The 25,516-nt window shown below is 41.8% G+C and overlaps 1 protein-coding gene across 1 annotated transcript in view; it reads right to left on the bottom strand.

Moving 5' to 3' along the window:
• Positions 1 to 4,404: 4,404 nt before the first annotated feature.
• Positions 4,405 to 25,516, bottom strand: part of LOC308123160 (ras/Rap GTPase-activating protein SynGAP-like) — a gene marked incomplete at both ends in the record, with an annotated part of 41,945 nt that continues 20,833 nt past the window's right edge. The window contains 12 exons of the mRNA XM_080485492.1: positions 4,405 to 4,443; positions 6,595 to 6,667; positions 8,639 to 8,850; positions 10,461 to 10,622; positions 10,734 to 11,420; positions 15,595 to 16,170; positions 16,762 to 16,966; positions 18,140 to 18,330; positions 19,761 to 19,962; positions 24,403 to 24,639; positions 24,721 to 24,865; positions 25,264 to 25,408. Coding sequence (XP_080341618.1) covers positions 4,405 to 4,443; positions 6,595 to 6,667; positions 8,639 to 8,850; positions 10,461 to 10,622; positions 10,734 to 11,420; positions 15,595 to 16,170; positions 16,762 to 16,966; positions 18,140 to 18,330; positions 19,761 to 19,962; positions 24,403 to 24,639; positions 24,721 to 24,865; positions 25,264 to 25,408 — 2,874 coding nt within the window. The remainder of the gene's footprint in view (positions 4,444 to 6,594; positions 6,668 to 8,638; positions 8,851 to 10,460; positions 10,623 to 10,733; positions 11,421 to 15,594; positions 16,171 to 16,761; positions 16,967 to 18,139; positions 18,331 to 19,760; positions 19,963 to 24,402; positions 24,640 to 24,720; positions 24,866 to 25,263; positions 25,409 to 25,516) is intronic.

Raw genomic sequence — 25,516 nt, 5'->3', positions numbered from 1 at the left:
GTCGTGGTATAAAGCAGACTGATTTCCGAGGTAGCACACTGTACCACTTGCAGCTAATACAGAGAAGAGTTTCAATAATACATGGGTAGATTATACATCTTTATGTCTTTAAAAACATCTTTTTATAGATTACGGAGTGCAGCTTCTTGTTAAATGAAAACAGAAGTGCGATATAACATCTCAAAATACTGTATTGCAATGCAAGGCCAAATAAATAAACGCATATTTCAAAAGAAGACTCCTTAAAAACTGCAACCCAGTGGAGCTGGAACCGGCGCAACACGACGTAGCCGGGCTTTTCGGAGGGTTTGTCGTGTCGAACTGAAGTCACAGATTTGCCAGAGTCGCCTCTGGATTGCAGCATTAAGAGTTGTGATAATATAAGAATCAGTTTTGAACCGCAACTTCAACATGCCTGAAGGCCTACCCTTGATTTGAATACATTTTACATATAAGAATAGATATACATTAAGCTATTTTATACATTTCTGGTAACATAAACATTTAAATTTGTATCATCTATAGTCATCTTAAAAAGAAAATGTCTTTTTAAAGGCAAGAGGTTAAGATAAATTATATCAACCATGAAATTGGTTATGTAAATGATTCTGACCAACGTACAAAGTTAACCAACACACTGCTTATTAATTCATCACCTGACTACAAAAAAAAGACATTTATCATACAAATTTTTACATTTTTTTTTTTTTCTTTTTTTAATATTGGCATTGTTGTTTTAGGGCCCTGTGGCACAGACTGTAAGGCAGTCAAGTCCTATGCACATATACTACATATCCCTGTTTGTAAACTCCTTATTGTTCTGCTGTTTTCACTGTCGCTCCCCTTTTACTTCCACGTTGGTCCGTTTATCGCCTCACGCTCTTGTGGTATAATGCAAAAGGCTGAATGCCACACTCTTCTGTTAAGAAAAAAAAAAACTAAATAACCCCAAAAAATGAAGAGCCAACAAGTTGTTTAGAAAAATACGGCTTCCAGCGAGAAAGTTGAGTTTGTGTTGTTGTTTTGTACATTTCTATAATACCAGCAAACTGTGTTACTCGTCCTCGCAGTTAAAAAGCTCATGCAGAACCGATGCACATCTACGCTTCAGAAACATTAAACACAACAGGTGAGTAATTCACGACTTGCGATAATAGGATTTGTTTTTGAATCATAGTTATCGAAATGTATTTATAGAACACTTTTTTTCAAAGCAGTGGTACAAAGTGCTGCACAGCAACTCAAACATAAAGTGATGGAAAGTAGAAATGCTGGGAACATAGGAACGCTTGTGAAGAAAAAGGCTTTTTTTTTTTTTTTTAAGATTTGGGGTTCAATTCATTACTTTTACACCTTTTAACATTTATTCTTTATTCTCAACAGGAAAATAATCCTTTTTATTATTTATCTGACGTTTATTGTTGAGTTCAGTTGTTAAACTTCATTTAGACCAACACTGTCGAAACTCTTTAAAAAAAAAAAAAAAGAAAAAGAATTTCTTTTTTTCAAATATCAGGTTTGATGTTAATGATGCAAACAACTAATTGTAACAACTAATAATCTTATATCTGTCAATACAATGTCATTTAGGCCCTTTTCAATGTAGTGGTGTACGGCTACTTCAATCACGTAATAAGTTATTACGTGATTAATGTGTAATAACTGGCTAATAAACAAATATGATGAATTTCTTGTAAATAATAGCCTTTTTTTTTTGCAGGTTTTGTGCAGTTTGCTCATGAAAAATAGGTATATTATAGACACTCAAACACTGCTGTAAAACGTCTTTTACTTTTTAATTTCAACATTGGCAAGTTATTATGTTATGGGCTTTAATACATTCAAAATGGCCAAAATGATTAACTTATTGGTTTTTATATTCCACTCAACAATCTATTTGGCATTTTTCATGTTTAATTATTAAAAACGTACATCTCAATACTTCTAACTTGTTGTAGCATTAACTCAGGTGTCAGAACCACACATTTTTTTCGATTTTTTTTATTTTAAATTTGATTAATGAAATGTAACGATCAAATTTAATTTCATGTCTTCCAATAAGTCTCCATTTCATGGGGCTGCAACAACTCTGTATTAGTGATGGCAAAAATGTGACAAAATTCAGAAGATTTGTCGCCAATTTAACCTGGAATCACATGTTTGCAGGACATTTGCTCAAAAGAAAACACAGACTGGATTAAGACTCCAACCTGGAAGAAAACCAGACTGACATTGCAGACCTCTGCTTTATGTTTTAAGATATTTTGGACATTGCTTCACAAGTCTGTGGAGAGCTGAGTGAGAGAAGAGCTTTCAAAAAAGGGCGACGCTCCAGCAGGTTCGCTCAGTAAATGTACTGGATGTTCAGAGATCAGTGTGATAGAATCAAGTTTAATGTTGATTTGTAGTGAGAAAATCTTAAATGTTTACTAAACATCTGTGACAAATCAATGAAAAACTCATTATTTTTACAGTCATTGTGCAGATGTTGCCCAACTTTAATGTCAATTTTAATTGCTTATTGAGTTTTTTATTTTTTACGATTCGGGGCTGTGACACACTGACGGTATTTTTATGGAAAAATTACATATATTAAAAAAAAATACATGTCATTTTATTTATTTATTTATTTATGTGATTATTTTCTTATGCTTTACTGTGTATAGAAAAAAAAAAGCCATTCACTAAACACAACAATAAACGACAGATCCCTATTTTCTTTATTTTTTTGGCTCAAATTCATAGTTTTGATGTGAAATAATTGCGGACCGGTGTTTTGTATGCGTTTAGTCTGCTCCCATCCTCCCTGTATGTAGCAGGTAAAGGCCTTTAACTCTTTATCGGGCTCTCGCTGAAGAATCTGCAAAAATAGATACTGTGACCAAAAGGAGCAGCTGTGCAGCTTTTAGGGGACATAAACAAAAGATGTATGATATTTCGATACAATCAGATCTGCTGAAAAGTGCAAGACGAAGCAAATATGTACAAGAAAGCTTCTGAATGGCGGAATAAAAAAAAAATAATTCAGCTGTAACACCCTTTGACCTATCGAGTCCCACTGGCCTCCATTTTTCTATATATGGAAGGACTGTCGTGATCATAGTATTTCCTTTTTTTTTGGATCACGTGCATTCTAAACTGTTAAAACGCGCCCAGATTGCTGAGAGCACCGAGTCTGTTTTGATGCAATGACACTCACTCACGGTAACCGCTCTACTCAAACGCCTCTTTGCAGACTCTCTGCTAACTTTTGTCTGTAATGTAGCAAAGAGATTAAAAACCCTGAGAGTATCCTTCTGATTTGGATGCACCATGAAATTTCACTTTAAAAAAAACAAACAAAAAATAAAAATTGTCAGGTCTCCGTATCAAATTCTCATAAACAGGAATGGATGGAGCGGCCTTCCGATCTCTGTTGACGTTTGTTTCCCTGATTAGTTTCCTCTCTTATGTCGTTTTAACGTTGCTGAAGAAGCACTTTGCGTCACTGTTTTGAAATGTGATTCAAATAACTCACGATCATAAATATTCCCATGATTAATATCATTACAAAGTCAACAAAGCAGATTTTAAACGTCAGATCATTTTTGCGAAGAGTTTCCGTTATTAGAAAAAAAAAAAAAAAAGGTTCGGTAGATGTAGGAAACACTTGTATACACTCGGAGTCAAACCTCTACACTGTGTGCCGAAGGAAGAGGGAACACCAACCGCAGGATTCAGATTGTACTCAGAGGTTGATTGTAAAAACTCGTTTGGCGTCGTCTCAGATGAGATGGCTGAAGTAGAAAAAGATGCGAAAATCCTACATCTTTACAATGTGAACACGTGACTGGGTGATTTCATCAGAGCCGAGTGGTGAAGCGTCGCTTCGACCCTGCGTGTGACAAACGTAGGTGGCAGTTGGTCGTCAGGCGCCACCACGAAGGGAGTTTGTGCTTTTATAAAGCGTTTTGTTTTGTTTAGTTCGTTGTTTTGTTTTTTGTTTGCAGCCATTTAGGCGAGGAGCAACCACGCCGCCCGCAGCAGGGGAAAGTCATGACGGCACCTCATTTCCAATTAATGACCTAAAACTCATGGTAGGTTCAGTATTGCCATTCCTGTGGCGCTGGCTTCTATTTCAGTCGACATGTGCAGGAGATTCACGTCACACGTTGGTCCTCGCGCTAAGCTGATTGTCAAGTTCTGGTACAGGCTAAGTTTGAAGATGTGCAAAGTTTTTTTGGGGGGTTGGGGGGCGGGGGGGCGGTAGGTTGTGAGATGACACCTCCAGTAGTCCGGCTGGATCCACTGCAGATTTGTCTTGATGGAGGTTTAGTTAGTTTTTTTGTTGTTGTAGAAAGATCTGAATGAGTCTCCTCACACCCGAGTGACCGTCATGAGTTCTGGTCACTTGGGAAACCTCAGTCAGGATCCTGGGTGGCCTCCGTAGCCCTGGCTGATCGACTACAGGGAGACAAAATAGCTGAAATTACTTCGTTTCTCCTTTTAAGAAATCAAGTCGCCACTTTCGGGTCTGTGTCGCAAGTGTGAAGCTGGGCAGCCACTTTTCCAGGGCGGCATTCGCATTCATGAGGAAGGAGGAAATTTCCAACTTTTGAGCCGGAAAATCTAAATCTGAGTTTCTGTCTAACAGGAATTTTTCACAGATCATCATTGATGGATCAATTGACCTCTTTCTAACCTCTTTTAACCCTGAACTCAAAACTGGGAGTTTCCACCTGATTGAATGCACCGTGATTTCCACCTTTGCATTTCTGTTGATTTGCAGCCAAACTTATCCCAACACGCACACACAGTGTGTCTGTTCCCTCCACTGTAAAAAATATAAATGTCCAGAAAAGGAAACTGGAGCAGGAATCCAATATTTTATTTGTCGGATTTCTCCTGTGTCATGTGTGGCTGCTTTCACGGTTGCTAAGCAACACAAGCAGTTTTTTAAGACGCAAATCCTACAAACAATGGATATATTCATGATACTTGCTGTGCATACACATTTGGTCAAAAATATTGCATGTATTGCAGAGCTCCAAAACGATATATATATATATATATATTTTTTTTTTTTTTAAACATCTGAGAAACAACAGCTGCATTAAGATGAACCAGTTGTCTCTTTTCTTCCTGCGTCTTATATAGAAAATCAGTAGTTTATCAGCTATAACTGTTTACTAAAATCAGCAACTTTCTGAGAAAATAGTAAGATATTGGCTCAAAGTGAATGTTACTCTATATATAGTACTACAGATTATTGTAGTGTGCATCTTGCCAAATAGCTGGCTTTTTATAGCCGGCAATTTTAAAATAGATCCTGTGGGGGGTTTTTTTCCCCCGAAGGCCACATCTTTATAAAGTGCATCCTCAGAGGACGCAGCCATGAATTTGGACACGACTCAACACTATCATGAAACTCGGTCCACAACATAACCCTCAATTCAGTTTTTTTGTCAAGGTTGAACCACTACAGGGGCAGGATAGTGGCTGGGTCTTCTTTCTTTTTTTTTTTACCTCTGAACAGAACCAGATCAGCTGCTCTGCCTTTTTTCTTTTCTTCTCGCCGATCGTTGCAAAAAGTAAACAAAGCATCATCTGGCTGCAGCTTCACATTTACTGCACAGACTTTACAATCTGCTCCTCTAAATCCTGGCAAGAAGGCAAATAACTGCGCGCAATTATCGTCTTAACGTGATTTGTCTGGAGGAGACGCAGTAAGCAACAATCAGCGCCGTTCGTCTCTGAAGGAATAACATTCCTCAACACTTTGACGCTCCTTCACCTCAACAACTGGAACACTCGGCGTGAGAGCGCGCGCGGGACTCTGAGCCCAAAAAAACTGCAGCTTGCAGAATAATCCCACTCAGACATTTGTTTGTGAGGTCTGGTGTGACAACAGTTACAGTCTCGCGGTGGAGAAGCATTTCTATATGTGGTCGCTGTGGTTTTCTTTTTGTTTTTTTTAAAGAGGCTGTTTTTTGCGCCTTCACTCCAGAGAGCTGCGGAGAAGGAGAAGGCGACGGTGCATCTCAAGGAGAGCAAACGAGTTATTTCGGCACGCACAACCTCTTCACCTGCGTCACAATCCAGCCCACATGGTGCATTCATGAAGCTCGAGGCCCCGAAGAATTACTGTGACGCCGCCGGTGAGTCACAGTCAAGGTTTTTTTTTTTTTTTTTCGGTTTTTTTTTCCGAAGGCTGAATGCATCCTATGGTATAATGCAAACCTTTCTGTGACGAATAATGCTCATTCTCCATGTTGAGGTCTTGCTATTCCTTTCACAGAGACGGACGAGATTAGCCTCTGCAACGCAAATCTTTATTTCCAAAGATCAACGTGGTGCGGTTGATGGTGCAATGCGATTCCAGGCGTGACATAAATGTACTCTTTGAAAGATGGGAGTCGGCGATGCGTATGAAAGCGGCAAACTTTCTTACCCCCCCCCCCCCCCCCCCCCCCACCCCCACCCAAGCCCGCACCCCCACCCCTGCACTGGCTTCGGCAAATGCTCTGGATGTGATGCAAGAATGAAGCAAACTGTTTTAGGACATGACTGGCTTAGCGAATAGGGATGATAAAAGATGTAGACTCAGGCACAAACCTGGTCTGTGAGGATTCGAGGCTTAATATCAGGAATGGCACCCCCTCTCAGCTCATCTTCCACAGCCATGAGTCTGACAACAGGGAAATAGAAACAAACATACCGGTTGACAAAAATAGAATTAATGAAGCCGGTGTTCTTCCAGATTTACTGTAGGATTCTACGGCCATATGATGATATTAAGGTCCTGGCGTGTTGGCGGGCACACTGAGCTATCCTCAGCGCGCCCAGAGGCTGAATGGGAGCTGCCTTCAGACGCGTGCAGGAAGTTCGCATTCAGCTCTCTGGGGGGGGGAAAAGGAAGTCTGTGAGATGAGTGTGTGCGGGATAGTGAGGTGTGCGCCCGTCTTCCAGCAGGATTTCTACCAGACGAAATGAGATTTGATTGTGTAGAAAGGAATGCAAATCTTTTATCTGGTAAAATCGTGCTGCTTTCCAATTGATATTTCCTTCAGGTACTACCTTTTCTTCTTCACTTTTTTTTTTTAACCTCTCAATATTATTATTCATAGAAAATGCTGATTCAGTGGTGATGAGTTTGACATTTCTATTTGTGAAGCGTCTCCTATGATTTAAGTCGCCCCAGTGTGAACATTTGTAGTCAATTTACCAGGAAACCTCTGACCGACCAGATTTAGGTCTATAACAGGATGATTTAGTTTTCATTTTGTCGGGATCTTTAAAAACAATCTTCCTCCCGTCAGATCTACACATATCTAATCAAGATTTTTTATTGGTAGAGTGTTTATCGTGTTTAACCTTCAGTCAGAGAAAAAAAATGTCACTTTACTTTAAATGCTTTGGATAATTTTCCAACTCGTTTGTAAATGCACAGTTTCATGAATTAAAAAAAAAAAATGTATTGACGGAAAGAAAACAGCTGCATGTATTGGGAAGAAGGATGACAGATGTTCCCCACTTCTATATCGTGTTTTAAACGCTGCGGGTGGATGATGTACTGATGAGTGCAGCGACTTCTCCTGTTTATATCTTGGAAAGGCCAAACTTTGGGGGACTTATTAACTGGCAAAGGCGACTCAGATTTAGATATATAGATGATGTAAATAAAAGGGAAACTTCATCACTTCACCAAATCAAGTGGTAATATCTGCTGTTATCTTTAAACTACTAAAAGAAAGAAAAAAAAAGTTACATTAGTCATATGCAATGGTTTACTTTCCAAGTGTGTTTCCACTGCACTGCATTCAACATCAGCAATTTAAAAAAAAGAAAGCACTATTCTGTCTTTATTGTTCAGCTGTGGAACTTGAATGCACAAATTGAAATAGGTATTAACAGATCTGTCATCCAGTGCTGCAGCAGGACAACCGGATTCTGTCATTATGACAAACGCAACAAGTAGCACGCTTTGTGTTATTCATTCTGTCTACGACTGCGTGCGATCCGTCTTAATTTAGAGCTGGATTTGGTCTGTTTTCTCAATACGGATGGGATTTTGTCATTGTCAGTGTAGACTGTAAATAAAGGAATAAAGAAACAAAGAAAACCCTTTTTGCAATAAGCTACAGCCAGAAAGTAAATAGCTTATAGCATAAAGGTTAGCTTCAAGACAAGCACACGGTTCCTAATTTATCTACCCTTTTTCAAATATTTGGCACTGTGGCTTTCAGGTGAGGTTTTTGCTTCGGGTTGTACACAGAAGTGCCTTCGGTCTTCATGCTGCGCCGGGGCAAAATGAATCCCGGCTTTTCATTTCTTGAAAGTTAGTGAATCTGCTGCACATTTTTTTATCACCCTTACTTTGCCTGAAATCTTCCCTGAAGTCTGCTATTTGTCGAAAGTTTGCAAATCTTATTTGTTGCTTTTCCAGCTGCAAAACCTTTATGCAACAGCAAGATTATACTTGGCCCATTTCTAATGGAGGATCTCTATGTTAAAACACAGCTCATTACAGATGAGATGTTATCATGATTAAGGACATGGATTAAAATTATTTTATTTATGAACTGGACTGCAACTTTTAAAGCACGTTTGAAGCATCAGCCTCATCTCTGCCGCTTCTTCAGCCTTCAACACTAATCACCTGCTGATGATGCCTTTGATTTGGGAGTCTTTTTCCACTTGCTGCTGCTTGAGGCGGCGCTCGCTGTCGTCCAGCCGGTTCTGGTACTGCATCAGGATCTTGTTAGTCTGCTGTTCCTGCGACATCAGTCTCTGCTCGTATTCTTCAAGCTTACGATGTGACATCTTCAGACGCTCCTTCAACGAATGAATCTCTTCTTCGTATTCTTTTACCTGAGTGAGGAATTTGAAAAAAGTCACTTCATTTTAATTATCTCTGAGCTGCATGCATAATGCTTCTCTTGTTAGATCAGCGGTGGGGCTGACAGGTGTGTATGGATGCATACATACAAGCTTCAGAAAATGTGTCTGTGTATTACGGATGTATTACAGACTCTCACACATAAAGATTAAATTACATTAAATAGTATTTCATTAGTTCCCACAATAGGGATATTCCAGGCCAAAACAGAATGACTGAACTTATAAAATAACCATTAGTATAACAAGTAACAATTGCCACACATATAAACGATTTAACAGATGGTTCCAAATAGAAATATCTAAGTAGCACAAAGAAATTTGGAATTCATCTAAATGAAAGTAAGTCGAATCAAGTTTTAGCGCAAGCATGCACACGCACAACTCTTCCATGATGGTTTTTAAATTAAATTTGAAGGAATCTTCTTTGCTGTAGGTTAAAAGTTAATGTGCTTTGCAGAAATATTTCTCTGCTTGTATTATAGTATATTCAATAAATGTTTGCACTGACAAACTACCACCAAAACAGAAGCTTGGGCTATAAATCCATGGCCAACAACAGTCAGAGGCACTGATAGATGACTTGTGCTTCATGAGGCGAGTTCTGTCCTGGGACACACTTTACATTGACATATGGATCCCAACAAGCCACATGAGGACATCTGGGATTCAACCAAAAATGACTACGTGGTGTGAAAGAAAGCATGTGCAGAGTGAGAAGTGGGGTGTACAATCAAGCTCCACGAGGCTCATCCTCCCACTCTTTTAAAAGCTCTGGTGTGGACAATCTTCTCCTGTGCAGCCAAGCAGCAAGTTGGATGAATGTGCAGGCCGAGTCCGTCTGGGTTCGCCTTAAATGTGCAAACACCTATTTCAGTTCAAATAAGCACTTAACTGCTTCTTACCGGGGCGTGTGGGAGTGAATTATTAGAGAAAATACATGCAGGCTCTGCCTGACAATTTTGTTAGAGTTCCAGCATAATGGATGGATAAAGCAGATGAAGCGATATTACTGCTGTACTGAGAAAAGCTTTGTGCTCAGTATACAGACAAAAAAAAGTGTGGCTCTGCATCAAGACTTCTCTGGTGTCACATGAGGAAATATACACCGTGCAGATTAGTTTATACAATTAACGACAGACAATACAGAACATGTATGTTTCGCCCTTTTTCCCCCCAGTAAGGACGTCATAATAGGCACTTTACTTGCTGTGCATTAGAGTTGAAGTGGTTAGAGAGGATAAAGTCAGTGCAGATAGGGAGGTACTATATATATATATATATATATATATACCAGCATATGGATGTACAGCTTTCTACATTAATGAACACTTGAATACATCAGTGTGTTTTGATTTAACTTCATATTAGAATAAAATAACTGCAATTATTTCTCATTATTTAACGAACACATTAAGGGTTGAATCTGTGTCTTTATTGAGTTTCATTTTCACAGCTTGTATTCAATTTCATCAACTGAAAAATGTAATAACACAATCTAGAAATTAAATGAATGTAACGGGGGGGGGGAGTAATTTTCTGGGAGTTCATGTTTTTGTGTGAGGGAAGGCAAAAGTACTGACCCTTTCCAGTCGTGACTCATCCATACTCTTGGAGTACTCCTTCAGTTGTCCTTCACGGTCCGGCCGGAGGCTCTCGATGTCTGCAGAGAGATGTGGCATGTTGGACACCCAGGCCACCGTCCGCTCGTTCATAGCCGGGGTGCTCAAAGTCGACTGAGAACCCTGGAACAACAGCAGAGGAGTGGTTTCAGTCCATGTCTTTTCTTTTTTGTTGGTTTCCACCGCATTGCAATTGGAAGACGATGCCTTTCCTACACTTTGAGTTGGACTGACCTGTTTATTGACGACTGGTTTGAGCAGGTGCTGCTGTGGCGGCTGCAGCTGCAGCTGCGACTGCTGAGACTTCTTGGAGCTTCTCGTGGGAGTGTCCGTCGACTCTTCTGCCGCCGCGTTTTGGCCCAGGTTCTCTTTGGTGGAGCTGGTCTGGTACGGAAGCCCGGGAGCTGGACTGTCAGTCACGGACGTCTGACCCTCCTGCTGCTGCTGCTGCTGCTGCTGCTGCTGCTGCTGCTGCTGCTGCTGTGCCTGCATCTGCATTTGCAACTGCTGCTGCTGCGCCTGCATCTGCATCTGCTGCTGCTGCTGCTGCTGCGCCTGCATTTGCATCTGCATCTGCATCTGCTGCTGCTGTTGCTGCTGCTGCTGCTGCTGCTGCTGCTGCGCCTGCATCTGCATCTGCTGCTGCGACGCCTGCTGAGCTTGCCGCAATTTCGACTGGCTGCCGCTGAAGTTTGTGTCAGATGAGCCGAGGAGGAGGTTCCTGCTCTGCGGGCGAGCCTTCGGGGGGGTGGCGGTGGCCGGGGTGTTGATGGACCGCTGGGATTTCAGATGTGACGCGGCCATGGACGACTGGCGGACAGGATGGACGGTGGTCGGAGGCGTTGCGAGGGAGGCGGGAGTCCCTGTGCCAGTGCCGGTCTGAGAGGTGACTCCCATCAGGTGCTGATTCTGGAGAGACTCCTGAGTGGAAGAGGGGAGGGAGAAAATAAAGCAGATGTTTATTGAAAGCCAGTGTACGCAACAGCCCTCTTTGATGCCCCCACAGGCAAAATCCAATTAAACACACAGGCAGACATTTCTGCACAAGACTCCCCCCACTGAGATGAATGAAAGCAACATGTACTGCGCTGAATACATTTGACCAGATTTGCACAGTTTTCTTCTTCTTCAAACAAGAAAATGTATCATCCGAATTATTTGATGTGATTGGAATCACAGACATTCCACATGCAGTGACTTGAATTAAAAGAAACAGACGAATGACAGGGAGTTGTATAAAAGCCCCTATCCCACTGGGCTACAGAAAACTTGCAACTAATCTGAGACACAAAAATGTGAATAATGCACAAAAATGACAGACGCAATTACTTGGAATCAAACGGAGCTGCGACTGTGCTTTTGATGCACAAATGTTGCAAGAAAACTCACGACAAAAATCGCCGGCACAAAGGTTTCATGTTTTATTGAGATTACTTAACAATCTGCACAGTGGAGTTGTGAGAAACACTCCCTGGTTCTCATCGTTCTGCGTTGAGTTTGCATGTTCTCCATGTGCACGTGTCGGTTCATTCCTGCCGACTTTGGCTTCCTCCAACCTGTCGGTGGGAATTTGAGTGACACGCTACGTACCAAACTTGTGAGATTATTCTGCAATGAAACTAAATAAAACAAAATGTGCGTTCACAAGGTTGTGCCAGCCACTTTCCAGCATCTCCAAGTGAAACTGTCAGGAATGTGAAAGTTAGGTTTGTCAAGAGGTGTTCTTCCATTAAAATACAGGAGGCATGCAGATTTTATTAGCAGCAGCTTTCAGTACCGCGGTCTCCTTTGTTGTGCTGCTCCCTTCAGGTGTCACTCACTACAGAGGATAATCTGCCTCTATCGCTCCCTCCATCCCCCACCTCCTCTGCTTCTACACCAACAAACTCCACCTCGTCCTTCTCGACCTCAGCTGTCCGTCTGATCTGTTCATTTTCATTCATGTCCATCCCGCTCACTCCCAAGGAAAATCTCATCGTCTAACTCTGGACTCTTGTCCCCAAGCATCACAGCAGGACTGTCTTGTAAAGCCCCGGATTTTGCAGTAAACTGTGCACATTTGTTCCATTAATACTTCTGTGATGGAGCTAACAACAACTCAACATAACAAGCTTCATAAAAAAGACGAAAGATGTGGGGGTTTTTTTTCCCCACGAATGGAGCAGCAAGTATAAAAATGTCCTAAATAGAAAAAAAGCATTTTGCGAAAAGCTCACAGGAAACTGAAAACTGTTGTTCGAGTGTATAAATAAGCCATCACTCAGCCAGACGGTGTTAAAATAACGCAGGGGCTGATTTTTCAGGTTTGCTCTGAAAACTAAAAGTTGAGACAAAAAAATAACAAAAAACTGAGTTACACAGAAGAAATACTTTATTGTCGTAAAGTAGAGCTATTTTTTTCTTCATATTGCTATTTCTTTAATAAAAGAATTCTTGAACTCTTGACAGGTACTTTAGTATTATATCAACTGTATTGATTTGAGTTACTTTAGATGACTTCCTGCCATCATGACTGATTTCCTTCCCTGAGCGCTGATTCCATTATATACTAGTGTTCTTAATATGTGCACCATATCAATAAGCGACTGTCATCCAGAAAACAGCAGATTCAGAGAAGCTTCTCCTGCTCTCCCACCATGTTTCTACACAGTCGGTATCTGTGAAGTACGTGTGAAGGTATCAGCAGGCCGGCCTCTGTCAGCCTGACGCTGGATTCTGGATGGTCAGAAATGCACATTTGGCTGCGTCTGTTTAATAAATGTACAGACAGATAGGATGATAATTAATTCATAAAGGACGGTCCTGTCTGAAGCAGGAGTGTGATGTTTGTTCCATTAGGTCCCACGCAGACTGACAGAAATAGCTGAAGACTACTTGACAGTATGATTTAACCAGGCAAACTGAATTTGCTGCGCGATAGATCTACAGCTTAGTGCTTTAAGTTTCAACTAAAATTATGCAAAAAAAAAATTCTCAAATCTACTGAAAATGTAATTTAGATTAAATTTATGCCTAAAGAGAAGTTTAGGAGGGGACATTTCTTTCTTTCCTGAAAAGGCTCGATTGACTATCTTCAGTTTGGACACGCAAATAATCACTGCTCATATAATTCAGTCAGATCTCTCCACACAACAAGAGATTGTACATTTGCATATTATGCAGCTGAGGATCATTTCTGTCAACATTTCTTTCCTTTTTTCATGCAACGAGGGGTAATCTGAATTCAGTTACACAAATCAAGGTATACATATTGTCACGCTGAGTCAAATAGCAAAGACACATAATGTATAATAAACAAAAGATTAAAGTAGAAGTAAGCCGAGTTCCATTCATGTTCAAATCAGATTAGAAGACAATAAAGTGGACTGTGTCCTTCGCCCCTGCAACACAAACTCACTGTGAGTCACAAATGTGACCTGACTCTGTTGGAACAAACTATATATATCTGGAAGGTCCTCGGAGCTGTGAGGAACGTTGAGTGATCTGAAAACTGGAAGTGCAAAGCTTACTGTATGTGTCGAGTTTCTGAAGTTCTGGACTCCATTGCATTCATTTGTCATCCAGCAAACAGCAGCTGAATTCATTTAAAAGAATGCTCCGATTTAAAAAAAAACAACATTAAATCAGTTGAGTCTGTGTTTTCTCAGCCTTTTTCCTGTCGGGCCCCTATTTCAGAAGTACCAACATTTCCAGGCCCCCATCAGTCAGATATATATCTCTACAGTCAAACTCAGCAGCACTTATTTTTATTAAATATTTGATCCAAACTGCAAATTTAATATCAAACAGATCAAATCCAAGTTGGAAAAAAATGACATCAGCAGTGAAATGATTAAAAGTGCATCTTACAATTTTGGCCTCATAATATTTCCATTTTCAACATGAAAGACTTCCAAGATTTAGTCTGAAGTTGACTGCGCAATAATAGCTTTATCACAAACGGAATTGTTTAAAGAGAAAATACTAACCTAAGAAATACTGAACCTTAACATTAGTTTTGCTAAATCAAACAGGAAGTCACCGGGAAACAAAACAGCTGTGTGGGCTGAACTCGTCTCGTCACACAGCCAGCCAAAAATGCAATTTCTGATCAAATTTACTACAGTTATCACGAGAGCCAATACAGCACATCAGTTTAATTCATTAGGACTGTCGTAATCACTCTGCCTGGCTTATGGAGATGAATGGTTGAACAAGAAACTGAATAGACAACTATAATGATCCAAATTTCTTTAGAAGTGTTGCACTTTTGACACGGACTGTTTCTTTTTTTTTTCCACATTTATAAAAGATAAAAATCAATCTAATGTCAGTGATTAATGGAAACCACCTTGGTGAACCACTTTGAGTTTATTTATACGAGTCCATGACGCTTTGGTTATCACCACATTTTCGCAAGTTTTGAGAAAAGCTGAAGGAAAGATTTTTGTAAGTTGACTCATAAAAACCTGATAAATCCGACACAAGATGATTGAGCACTTACCGCTCGGGTTAAGCCAAGATTATTTCTGGGACACTAAATACCCCTCTGAGTGCAGTGAGGAGAGAGGAAATAAACCAGCGTCACTGTGAGTCTGCTCGGTGTGAGCGAAGCCCGAGGTCTCATCAGGTACTGCGATTACGCCGCGTGTGAGGAGAAGCGCACCACCTTCAGCATGAAGGCTGTCAGTGCTCAGAACTACGAGTTCACCGTCACCAATCACACGGCAGACACAGACAGGGACATCTTTTTCTTTTTTCTTTTTTTTTTTTGTAAACAAGCTGTGAATTTGGTCCTCATAGGATTTAATGAGCTACTTCATGAGAACTCATCTGCAGATAAGTGTCAGGTAACTATCTGGATCAAAGATCTTTAAGCAAACTGCTTCGCTCTTCTTGACGTTCGAGTCACTTCCTGGTTTTCCGGCCACTCGTATAAACTATTAACTCTAATCCAGAACTTTCTTTTGCTTTTTAATTGCTGTATCTTGCTCATTTTCCTGAACAGGAAATGAAGTCTTTGAAGGAAAGAAATGGTTATTTTTGAAGCAGATCTCGTTTGCTTGCCCTTACAAAAAGATTCATGTGTGTGTGCGGGTGAGCGAGAGATCCCTACCTGCACCTGCAGCGACAGCTGGTGCCAGGCGTAATCGTTGCTCTGATTCTGCCGGGTGAAGTCGTCGCTGTAGCTGTGCGAGTGGACGATGCTGGGCTGCACCAGGCTGCTCTGTGACCGCAGGGCGGACAAGTCCTCGCTGCGGGAGAAGGCGCTGTTGCCAAAGGCCGGCGCGTAGTCGTGGTGGCCATTCTCAGCCTCGGGGGCGAGGAGGAGGGGCGGAGGGGGCTGGGACTGAGCTGGGGAGTTCTGGGCAGCCAGATGGAATAGCGGGTTCTGGAAAGACAGGGGGAAGTTCATGGCGGCTGCCGCCTGCTGCTGTTGCTGAGAGATGGACTCGGTCGGCCCCCCGACGTGGCCCATCTGGCTCAGTCTCAGACCGGAGCCGGCTGAACCTGCCGGCATATGGCCCCCCATACGAAGAGGACCGCCGAGGTTCCCGAAGCTGTGGCCGAGACCAGCGATGGAGGCTTGAGAGGAGGTGAGCATGTCTCCCACCGAGTTCAGGTTGGAGATGCTGTTCATACGAGAGTCTTGAAGGTCCATCATGGACACACTTTTGTTTACACTATGGACCTGAGGACGCAAGAAAATAGGGCCAAAGAGGAGTGACGATAAGGACATTAATGAGTTTTACTTGTTTTGAGTTATCTCCTTTTTGTTATTCTTCATTTCAGATTTTGATTTCTAAGCCTCTGTTAATCATTAAATCATTTTTTTCTGAAAGTTTATTTTTGTTTTAACGCGTGCCATTCTCGTCCCTTTCTACAATATATAAACTATTGTCGACTCCACCTTGGACCCATCGTTACTCATGTTTCTCAAAATATTTGGGACACCCCCCATGTAGCAGCAGGGAGGAGGTTAAAAAAAGTACCAAACAGTCAATATAGCCATAATGTTTTTCTCAGACTCACCTCTATAGTAACTAATATACAGGATCCCACCAAATCATAATTTTAGTGTTTCCTAAGATTGACTGTTATAAATATCAGAATTACTTTCATCCTTATTTTATTCCTTTTTTTTTTTTTATATATAAATATCAGAAATAGAACAGTTCTACCATTTTTGTGTGTTACTCACTGTTTACCTGACGTTTCTGTCACTAAGAAGACATAAAGGTATACACACAGGCACAAATTAGACGACGACCTGAGTCCGTACCTTAGGATCTGGCTCGGTGATGTCCGAGCTGCTCGTGCAGTACGCGGGGCTCGATCGAGCCAGCGGCGGCCGGGTCACATAGAAAACTTCCCTCGATGAGCGGAGGTCTCGTTCTGCGTGGCGCCTCATGTTCAGGTTGGAGGAGAGCGACTCCACTGCTGACACTCCGGTCGTGGGCGACGGCAGGCGGGAGATGTCTATAGAGCTGCACGCACAAGAACCGGTTTCATAAATAAGTACAAACATACCGAACATAGTAATACATGTGTAATACCTCCTTACTTCCTGGTCTACATTTTTCTTCTTTCCTTAAATTCAGATCGATTCCTGCAAATTTTACTTATTTTGACTTCTTTTCTTTTTAAGTTCTCAGGTAAAGCAGGATAGTGATGAACCAAAACAAAAAAAGCTTTCTGTTGACTGATGTACAGGAGAGTTTCTTCCCACATCAAATTACCTGAAGACCTTTTCTGAATGACATAACATTTTCTGTCCTGTCCTGTGAGAAACAAAGCACGCACACTGCATTTCAGTAGACTGTCTGTCTATGTGAGATTTTCGTGCAAAAACTGCATGTTTGATCACGTGACCGTTGGATGGTAAAAGACGCGAACGCATCAGCGAGGAGACATGACTGCATCCTGTCAGTCACTCGTGGCGTGACGCGACGCCTCGGGGGGTTTGGAGCTGGCAGGTGTTGGTTTAAATCCCCAGATGTTTCATCTCCGTCCTCTCAAACCCGCCTGCAGCGCACTCGACTCATTCTCAGTCCATCACATGTTTACTGCTCCAGATTTTTCCCCCCAAAATATTTGGAAGGAGTGGATTATGGTGGAGCATGAAGTCGGCGCTGGTGGAGTCCTTTGATAATGCTGCTGGTATTTATCTTACTTAAAGAGTTCTTTAACCAGGCAGTAATGGAGCAACTGTCTCTTGGCAATAAGCAGAGTGCTGACATGAATTAAAGCACAGAGCAAGAGGTTTGGGTGAGAGCGTCTGGGAACAGATGGCGCCCGCAATTACTGATTGATAAAATACTTTAAAAGCCTAAAGAGGTGCATTAGCATTAGCATTATGGGCTCTTAGAAGTACACCCGTGTTGTTCTGAGCTACTGAACTCTCACTTATTGTGGATTCTTGGCCCTTTTTTTTTTTTTTTTTTTATACATTAATGCTAATTGCAGCCATGTGAAACTGCGTTTCTCGTCTTTCTGTGGGTGAGGTGCTCCGTGCATGACCGTGCATGGCGTCTGGGTAAAGCCACAGCGGGGACCGGATCTGCTTTGGTGTTGTTCACTTTGAGGATATGCAACAATTTTCTGTCTAGAAGTGATAACAAGAGAGAGAAAAACAACAACAGGGAACCGCTGGACGATACCTGTTCAAGTCACGCATCATAAGGCTTTGGAAGTCGGAGGACATGAGACGATTGAAGGACGGGCGGGAGAAGAGTCGGTCCTTCGGTCGGTCGGGTTGGTGATTTGTAGGCATGTGAAGCTGCGGGTTCCTCAGCGCGACGCTGATGTCGTTCAGCAGCCGCGGCAGAGGTCCAAGTTTGAGAATTGCGTCCTGCGGGACAGACGGGTTTTTGATTCAAGGGGATGCACAAGGTCACGCAGCTCAAAACAGGAGAGCTCGACCTTTTCTCACAACATGAACTGCGTTAAAATACACATCATTGCCAGTCACCCCACCAAACACACTTAAGTTATTTCTGGACTCTAAAATCTAATCACTAAATGACATTTTGACAGATGTTGCCATTTTACCTCTGGCTATAATGTCTACTTGTTTCACTGTGAAACAGATGTGAGGCATATGCAACTGGCAAGATTAGTTAAAAGCAGCTACTTAGTGACACCAAATCTGCCTAAAGGTGAATGAAATTAAAGGTTTCCTTCTATTTCGAGTGTTTTTCTCAAAGCTCCCTAAAAACCTGGGGGGAAAAAAATAAAATAAAATAACCTCCACTAAAAGCACCCGCCGTGTAATGGTGTGATGTGGCGTGAGCAGTTTGTTTACCAGCCTGCGGTGTATTCTGAGATAGTCCAAAGTGTTGGTCATCTGCATTTTTGGGAAAAATCTAGGAGTTTAGCATGATGTGTGGTGATCAAAGTTCTGCATGACAAAACATGCGTCAGAGTAAACACAAACATTTTCAGCTAAACTTTGAAAAAAATAACTAAATTTAACTAAGATCCAAAATGGATAATGTAAAAGGTCAACACTGTCAGTGTTAACGAGGAGTCAGTGCTAAAAGCTTTTCTTGATAAACTGAACTCATCATATTTGCTAATAAATGTTCATTTTGACTGATTGTTAAAAAAAAAAGAATACAGAAAGATATTTAAGATGACGACAATACAAACAATAACATGGCTCAGTTAATATATACAGGTCTAATTTGTACGCGGATTGTAGCTGAATGTGGATAAAAAGAGGCAGTAAAACGGATTAGTGATCTACTGACCAAAGTTGTTCGACTGCCTTTGCTGAAGCACAGACTGAACCAGGTGGTTGTGACTTAGTTCCTAAATATCTTATAGCCATTATTTTGTGCAATATTAATAGGAAGGCGAGAGCTCCATCACCTCGGTGTCAACCAATCTGCACGACACTTTCGTCACTCTGTAGCCTTGTAATGTGAACGAACTGAGAAAATGTCCCACAGTCCCGCGATTCATACATTAGATTCGATGAGTCCTCCACTCAAAAAAGATGAATGTAATTTATAAAGCAGATTAATCTTCAATACAATTTGCAGCCGGGCCTGAAACAGTCACAACTTTCATTATACAGAAACAGCTGAGCAATTGTGGTTAATTACAGGAGAGAGCACTTCAATTTGACATAGAATTCCATCAAGATTAATATTCAGTCTATGACTACGAGATAGAGACCTGCAGCTATTGACTTTCATGCTCTTGAGTTGTTGTTTTTTTTAAACGGGGAGCGAGAAGCCGTATCAAGCGTTTGACTGGTAGAGTCCTCCCACCTACCTTGCTGAGCTGGCCCATTACTTCCCACAGTAAGCTGTGGAGCATGGACAGCTCTCTGCCGAGGTCGATGTAGCCCTCAAAGCCTCCAGCGTTTCCTCCAGCGTCCATGTTGGAGATCTCATAGAGAAATTGCTGCATGGAGTCACACTCCATCTCCAGGAAATCATTCATGAAGTACATGTACTCCTCCTTGGGTCCAAATCTGCACACAATATAAACAAGGGCTAGATACACACTGTGGGACCACTTTAGGTTTGTATGGTGACATTTTTATATACCGTATTTTCACGACTATAAGGCGCACATAAAAGTCTTAGATTTTCTTCAAAATGTGCGGCGCGCCCTATGGTGCAGTGCGCCCTATGTGTGTGTTGTTGTTGTAAAGCGGACGTAGTAGTGAACACCATGAGAACGTTAAAGGGGGAAGTGTGGGCGTGGATTGTATATAAATGAACGGGTATGTGCGTTATGCAGAACGTCGTTGTTTTAACAACCCTGAAAATGGCGAAGAGACACGCTTATGAAGCACAGTTTAAACTGAAGGCCATCAGCTATGCGGAGGAACATGGAAATCGAGCAGCCGCGAGAGAATTTAAGATTAATGAATCGATGGTTCGCAAGTGGAGGAAGCTGGAAAACGAGCTCCGACAGGTGAAGAAGACGCAGCTGAGTTTCCGCGGACATAAGGCGAGGTGGCCCGAGTTGGAGGAAAGACTCGAGCAGTGGATCATCGCACAAAGAACGAGTGGGAGAAGCGTTTCGACGGTCACCATTCGACTAAAAGCAGTAACGCTAGCAGAAGAAATGAAAATTGAACATTTCCAAGGAGGTCCGTCTTGGTGCTTTTGTTTCATGAACCGGTGCCATTTTTCCATCCGGGCCAGAACTATGGTAGCGCAGCAACTTCCAGCGGATTATAATGAAAAGCTGGCCATCTTCCACCCCTACTGCAGCAAACACATCGCCGACAAACACATCCAGCCCAGCCACATCACTAACATGGACGAGGTGCCGCTAACTTTCGACATCCCGGTGAGTCACACTGTGGAGAAGAAGGGGACCAGCACGGTAGCGATACGCACAACGGGGTACGAAAAGTCTTCTTTTACTGTTGTGCTTGGCTGCCATGCTAATGGACAGAAACTGCCGCCTATGGTGATTTTTAAGAGAAAGACTTTGCCTAAAGAGAAGTTTCCATCAGGAGTCATCATTAAGGCAAATCAAAAGGGCTGGATGGATGAGGAAATGATGAAAGAGTGGCTGAGGGAGGTGTATGTAAGGAGAACAGGTGGTTTTTTCCACGCATCACCATCGCTGTTGATCTGTGACTCTATGCGTGCCCATCTCACAGCCGATGTGAAAAAACAAGTGAAGCAAATGAACTCTGAGCTTGCTGTCATTCCGGGAGGCCTGACAAAGGAACTCCAACCGCTGGACATCGGTGTGAACCGGCCGTTCAAAGTAAGGCTGCGAGCGGCGTGGGAGCGATGGATGACCGATGGAGACCACAGTTTCACTAAGAGTCTAAGGCAGCGCCGGGCGAGTTACGCCACAATTTGCAAATGGATTGTAGATGCTTGGGCTAGCATGTCTGCTGGCACTGTTGTTCGAGCTTTCGCAAAAGCCGGCATCATTTCCAAGGAGCCGCACGGCACGGAAAGTGACTCTGACAGTGAAGAAAATGAACCTGGTATGTTTGATGGAGATTTAGCGCAGCTGTTCAATTCAGAAACAGAGGACGAGGAGTTCGATGGGTTTGATTGATGACGATTACAGGTAAAAAAAAATGTTAGTACTTTGTAATCAATACTTAAATAAAGCACAACCAAACTCAGTTTTGCTCCCGCTCTATTTTTAAATACGCACACTTGTATGCTTGTGTGTGTGTGTGTGTTGTTGTAATGCGGACACCATGAGAACGTTAAAGGGGGAAGTGTGGGCATGGAACCCGCGCCCTATGAGCAGGTGCGCCTTATGTGTGTGTTAAATGCAGTAATGGCACACATAACTGAGACTGCGCCTTTTAGTACGGTGCGCCTTTTGGTCGTGAAAATACGGGGTATATATTTTTTTAAGGCGGCTGACATCTACTGAGTTGCAATTGTTTTGCAGTGAAGAAAAAGAAAGACTGGTGCCGAATCATAGACGTCTAAGCAGCTATTTTAAACCTTTGACTGATATTGTGAGCACACAGTCAGGCTATGTTTAGTGACAAAATAAAAGCTCTTTAAAACTGCTGCAACGCTATGAAAGAAAACAAGAACTTAGGTTCAGTGAAGTGAAAAACTGAGCCACGTGAAAAAGAGATCTTGTTGTCTTTTTGTTCCTGACACACTAACGGTTATATTTTAGTTGAATGACGGAAGCATGACAGTAAAATAAATCTAAAAGTTTGTGACTGCCTTGTGGAGTTGCTTATTGAAGGTAAACCGAACCTGCTGGTCGCGTATAAACGCATAGTGATCACCCATTTGGCAGGAATTTGCATTGTTTGGCTTTTACCTTCAGATCTTCAGCCATCTTTATTAAAAAAAAGAAAATATTAATACTATGAAGTGAGATTATTTTTATCTTATCTGAGCCTGCTTGATTTTATTTTTCCGATATAGCAATTTTACTGAAGCAGTGGGTTAAGCTTTAACTTTGAAAGTGGGGACTCGGGTTGGAATCCCAGTAATAAACGTTTTCGTTTTTAAATTGAGTTACTGTGAAATAATCAAATATTATCAGCACGGTTGCAGGTTCGATCTTACCTCAGTCCACATGTCAAAATGTTCTCGAGCAAGACACTGAACTGAATTGGCCCCAGTGGATGGATTGAGAGCCTTTGGATGGCAGCCGCCTCCATTGTTCTCTGTGTGTGTGTGTGTGTGTGTGTGTGTGTGTGTGTGTGTGTGTGTGTGTGTGTGTGTGTGTGTGTGTGTGTGTGTGTGTGTGTGTGTGTGTGTGTGTGTGTGTGTGTGTGTGTGTGTGTGTGTGAACGGATAAATATGATTAACAATGTAAAGCACTTTGGGGACCGATCAAGTGGTGGAAAAGCGTAATATAAGTGAATTCCATTCACCATTTACCCCTGCTCTGAGGTGGTATAATTAAACGATCCCCGAGAAGGAACCTTTTGTGTAATTTCCATTTCATGCCGACCACACTGACTGACACCAGCTTTGGTTTCGTATCGGATTGAAATAAAACACATTCATACTGGTAACTGCAGCTCTTTCTTCACCTGAAAAAAGAAAAATGGTCAATTTTCAGAGGTATCTTTTCCATCCAAAGTGAATATCCTTTTTAATCCACAGACAGCTGACAGGTGCGGATAAAAGCTCTGAAAGAACGATCTCATTCGATGGACTACAGCTACAACTCTTGATGTTTGTCATACTGGACCAATTTTACACCTGTTTCTTTTTTTTTCTTCTTCTTTTCAATTTAGCTGCTGGATTTTAAAATTACACATATCGGCTGCAAAGAAAATCAACCAAACAAGCAAAAAAAAATTTTTAACACAAATGGAAGCAAGAATTCAAATTAATTTCACCTGACATGAACTCACCACTTTTGGCTTCATGATTTCAGAGAAAGAAAATCAACTTCATTCATTAAACTCACTACAACTTTCTCCCAAAAAAAACATGCAGCTGCCCTCCTAATTGTTCAGGTCATAGTGATAAACTGCTGATGAAATTCCTCAAATGCCAAAGTAGTTTCAGATTATTTGTTTGTCAGTACAAAACCAAAATATATTTAATTTACACCCCCCCCCCAAAAAAAAAAAATCCAGTACGTTTAATTATTGAATGAGCTTGGATCCTGTGCTGATTTCTTTCACTTCTTTTAACCTGAAGGATGAATTTGTTAAATGAGATTGTGGATGGTTTATTTTCTCTGTCAAGTCACCGACTAATTGTCTCCGCTCTGCAGGGAGCCATCGAGATAAAGCGGCGTCGGTGTGGAAGCCACACTCGGCTCATCAAATATCTGATGACATCCAGTGAAACACTTCAGGGTGCCGAGACGACAACAGGCGAGACCGTGAGTGTATTTCATCAAATACTCTTCGAGTGAAGCAAGTAAAATTACAACATTTTACTAACTGCCACACTGTTGATGTCTTAGGCACAGAAGTCTATTAAAAAAAAAAAAGATTCTGGTTAGATATTAAAAAAAAAAAAAAAAAAAGTGACGAAACGTGAGGGTGAAATACATCCCAGCACCAAAAACCCAAAGACCGCAATCTTTAAACTGAATCATGTGTGCCTTCGTTCATTATTGCCTTACACAGTGAGGAATTAGCAAATGAGAGCTCATATGTTGTCACGATGTTTCTTGGGACGTCATAGTGTAGGAGGAAACAGTCTCTCATACAGATCAAGGAAACCAGAAGGATTTTTATGTTGTTTGGCAAATTTGTCCTTTTTTTTTTTGTTTAGTTTTTTTACTACATCTCGGGCTCACCACTTTGTTACATTATCGACCACTTATTACATTTCGGGTTTTATTACATTCAATTTTAGAACAATTCAGGTACTTGTTGTATTTTGGGTCGCAACCGATATAATTACCTCACATTTTGTTCCATCATGTTTACGTCATAAGAGCGACTTAGGCTGATGTGTGTTATTGGGTGCAATGGGACTCTCACTTGCTGAAGCTGGCCAGGTTCTGCATCACTTTGGCGATGAGCGTGAGCGTGCGGGACGTGCGCTCGGCGGGGTACTCCTGCATCAGGTTGAACAGGGAGGGCGACATGATGGCCGGGCACATGAAGCGGAGAAACAGGGAGGAGCTGATGAGGGTGTCGGCGAGATCCTCCCGTCCACGCTCGGCACTCCTGGCTCGCCACGAGGCAAACACCTCCTTCAGCTCGCGGGGGAATATGCTGGAAAGCACGTTTCATTTTGAACAAACGTCGAGGAAAACTGTGCAAAACAAGAGTTTGACCTGTGTGGGCAAAACTGACCAGAGGGAGTTAATGATCTTGCAGAGTAGCAGCTCACAGCACATGCGAAGGTTGGCTTGATGGTCGGCGAGGACTGACGGTGGGACACGCATGGGGTCCACCTCACAGTTTTCCTCAGACTCGTATAAGGCTCGAATAAAGTCACCTGAAAGCCAAAGGCCACACTGTCATTAAGCTTTGTTGCTGAAAATACAAATGAACCTTGTGTGAAACGACAAAGTTAAGAAAACATTCTTATATGCTGAGGTGACCTTTGCACTATTTTGACACTGAAGATGTGAATGAAAAAGATTTAACAACAATTCATGTCACATTAGGGTTTTAGTCTACCAAATGTAAGATGGTATTTCTATGGAAATGTCAGTCAGTCTGTATATTATTTAAATAAAATGTAATTTCCCTTGAGGTGAATGGTAAATATTTACAAAGCACGTTTTCATATTTCCTCTGTCTCTCGCACAAACACACACAGTGACAGCCACTTGATATAGGTGCAGAGTCGCTTCATAATCAAATAGTAAAGATAGTCAGGGGGAACATCACCTATAGCTTCCTTGAGGTATCTGTGACCAATCAGTTTGAGGTACTCCTCCACAGCCTTTGTAGCAAGTGTGTTCTCCCGAAAGATCAGGTGCTCTCGGTCCATGAATCGATCCACCTCACACATCGCCATGTCTGACAGGAACTCCTGAGAGGAGATTGCACCAAAAACCTTTTTTGTTGTTGTTGTTGTAATAAACACCACAGCGATAAGTAGCAGTGAGCAGAAATTAATTAGATGGTCGCAGCCTGAACC

This window comes from Lipophrys pholis, assembly GCF_963383615.2.
Source record: "Lipophrys pholis genome assembly, chromosome: 17".
NCBI classification, from domain to species: Eukaryota; Metazoa; Chordata; class Actinopteri; order Blenniiformes; family Blenniidae; genus Lipophrys; species Lipophrys pholis.
Note: the sequence above shows the minus strand (reverse complement) of the source record. Positions and strands in the feature narration are given on the sequence as shown.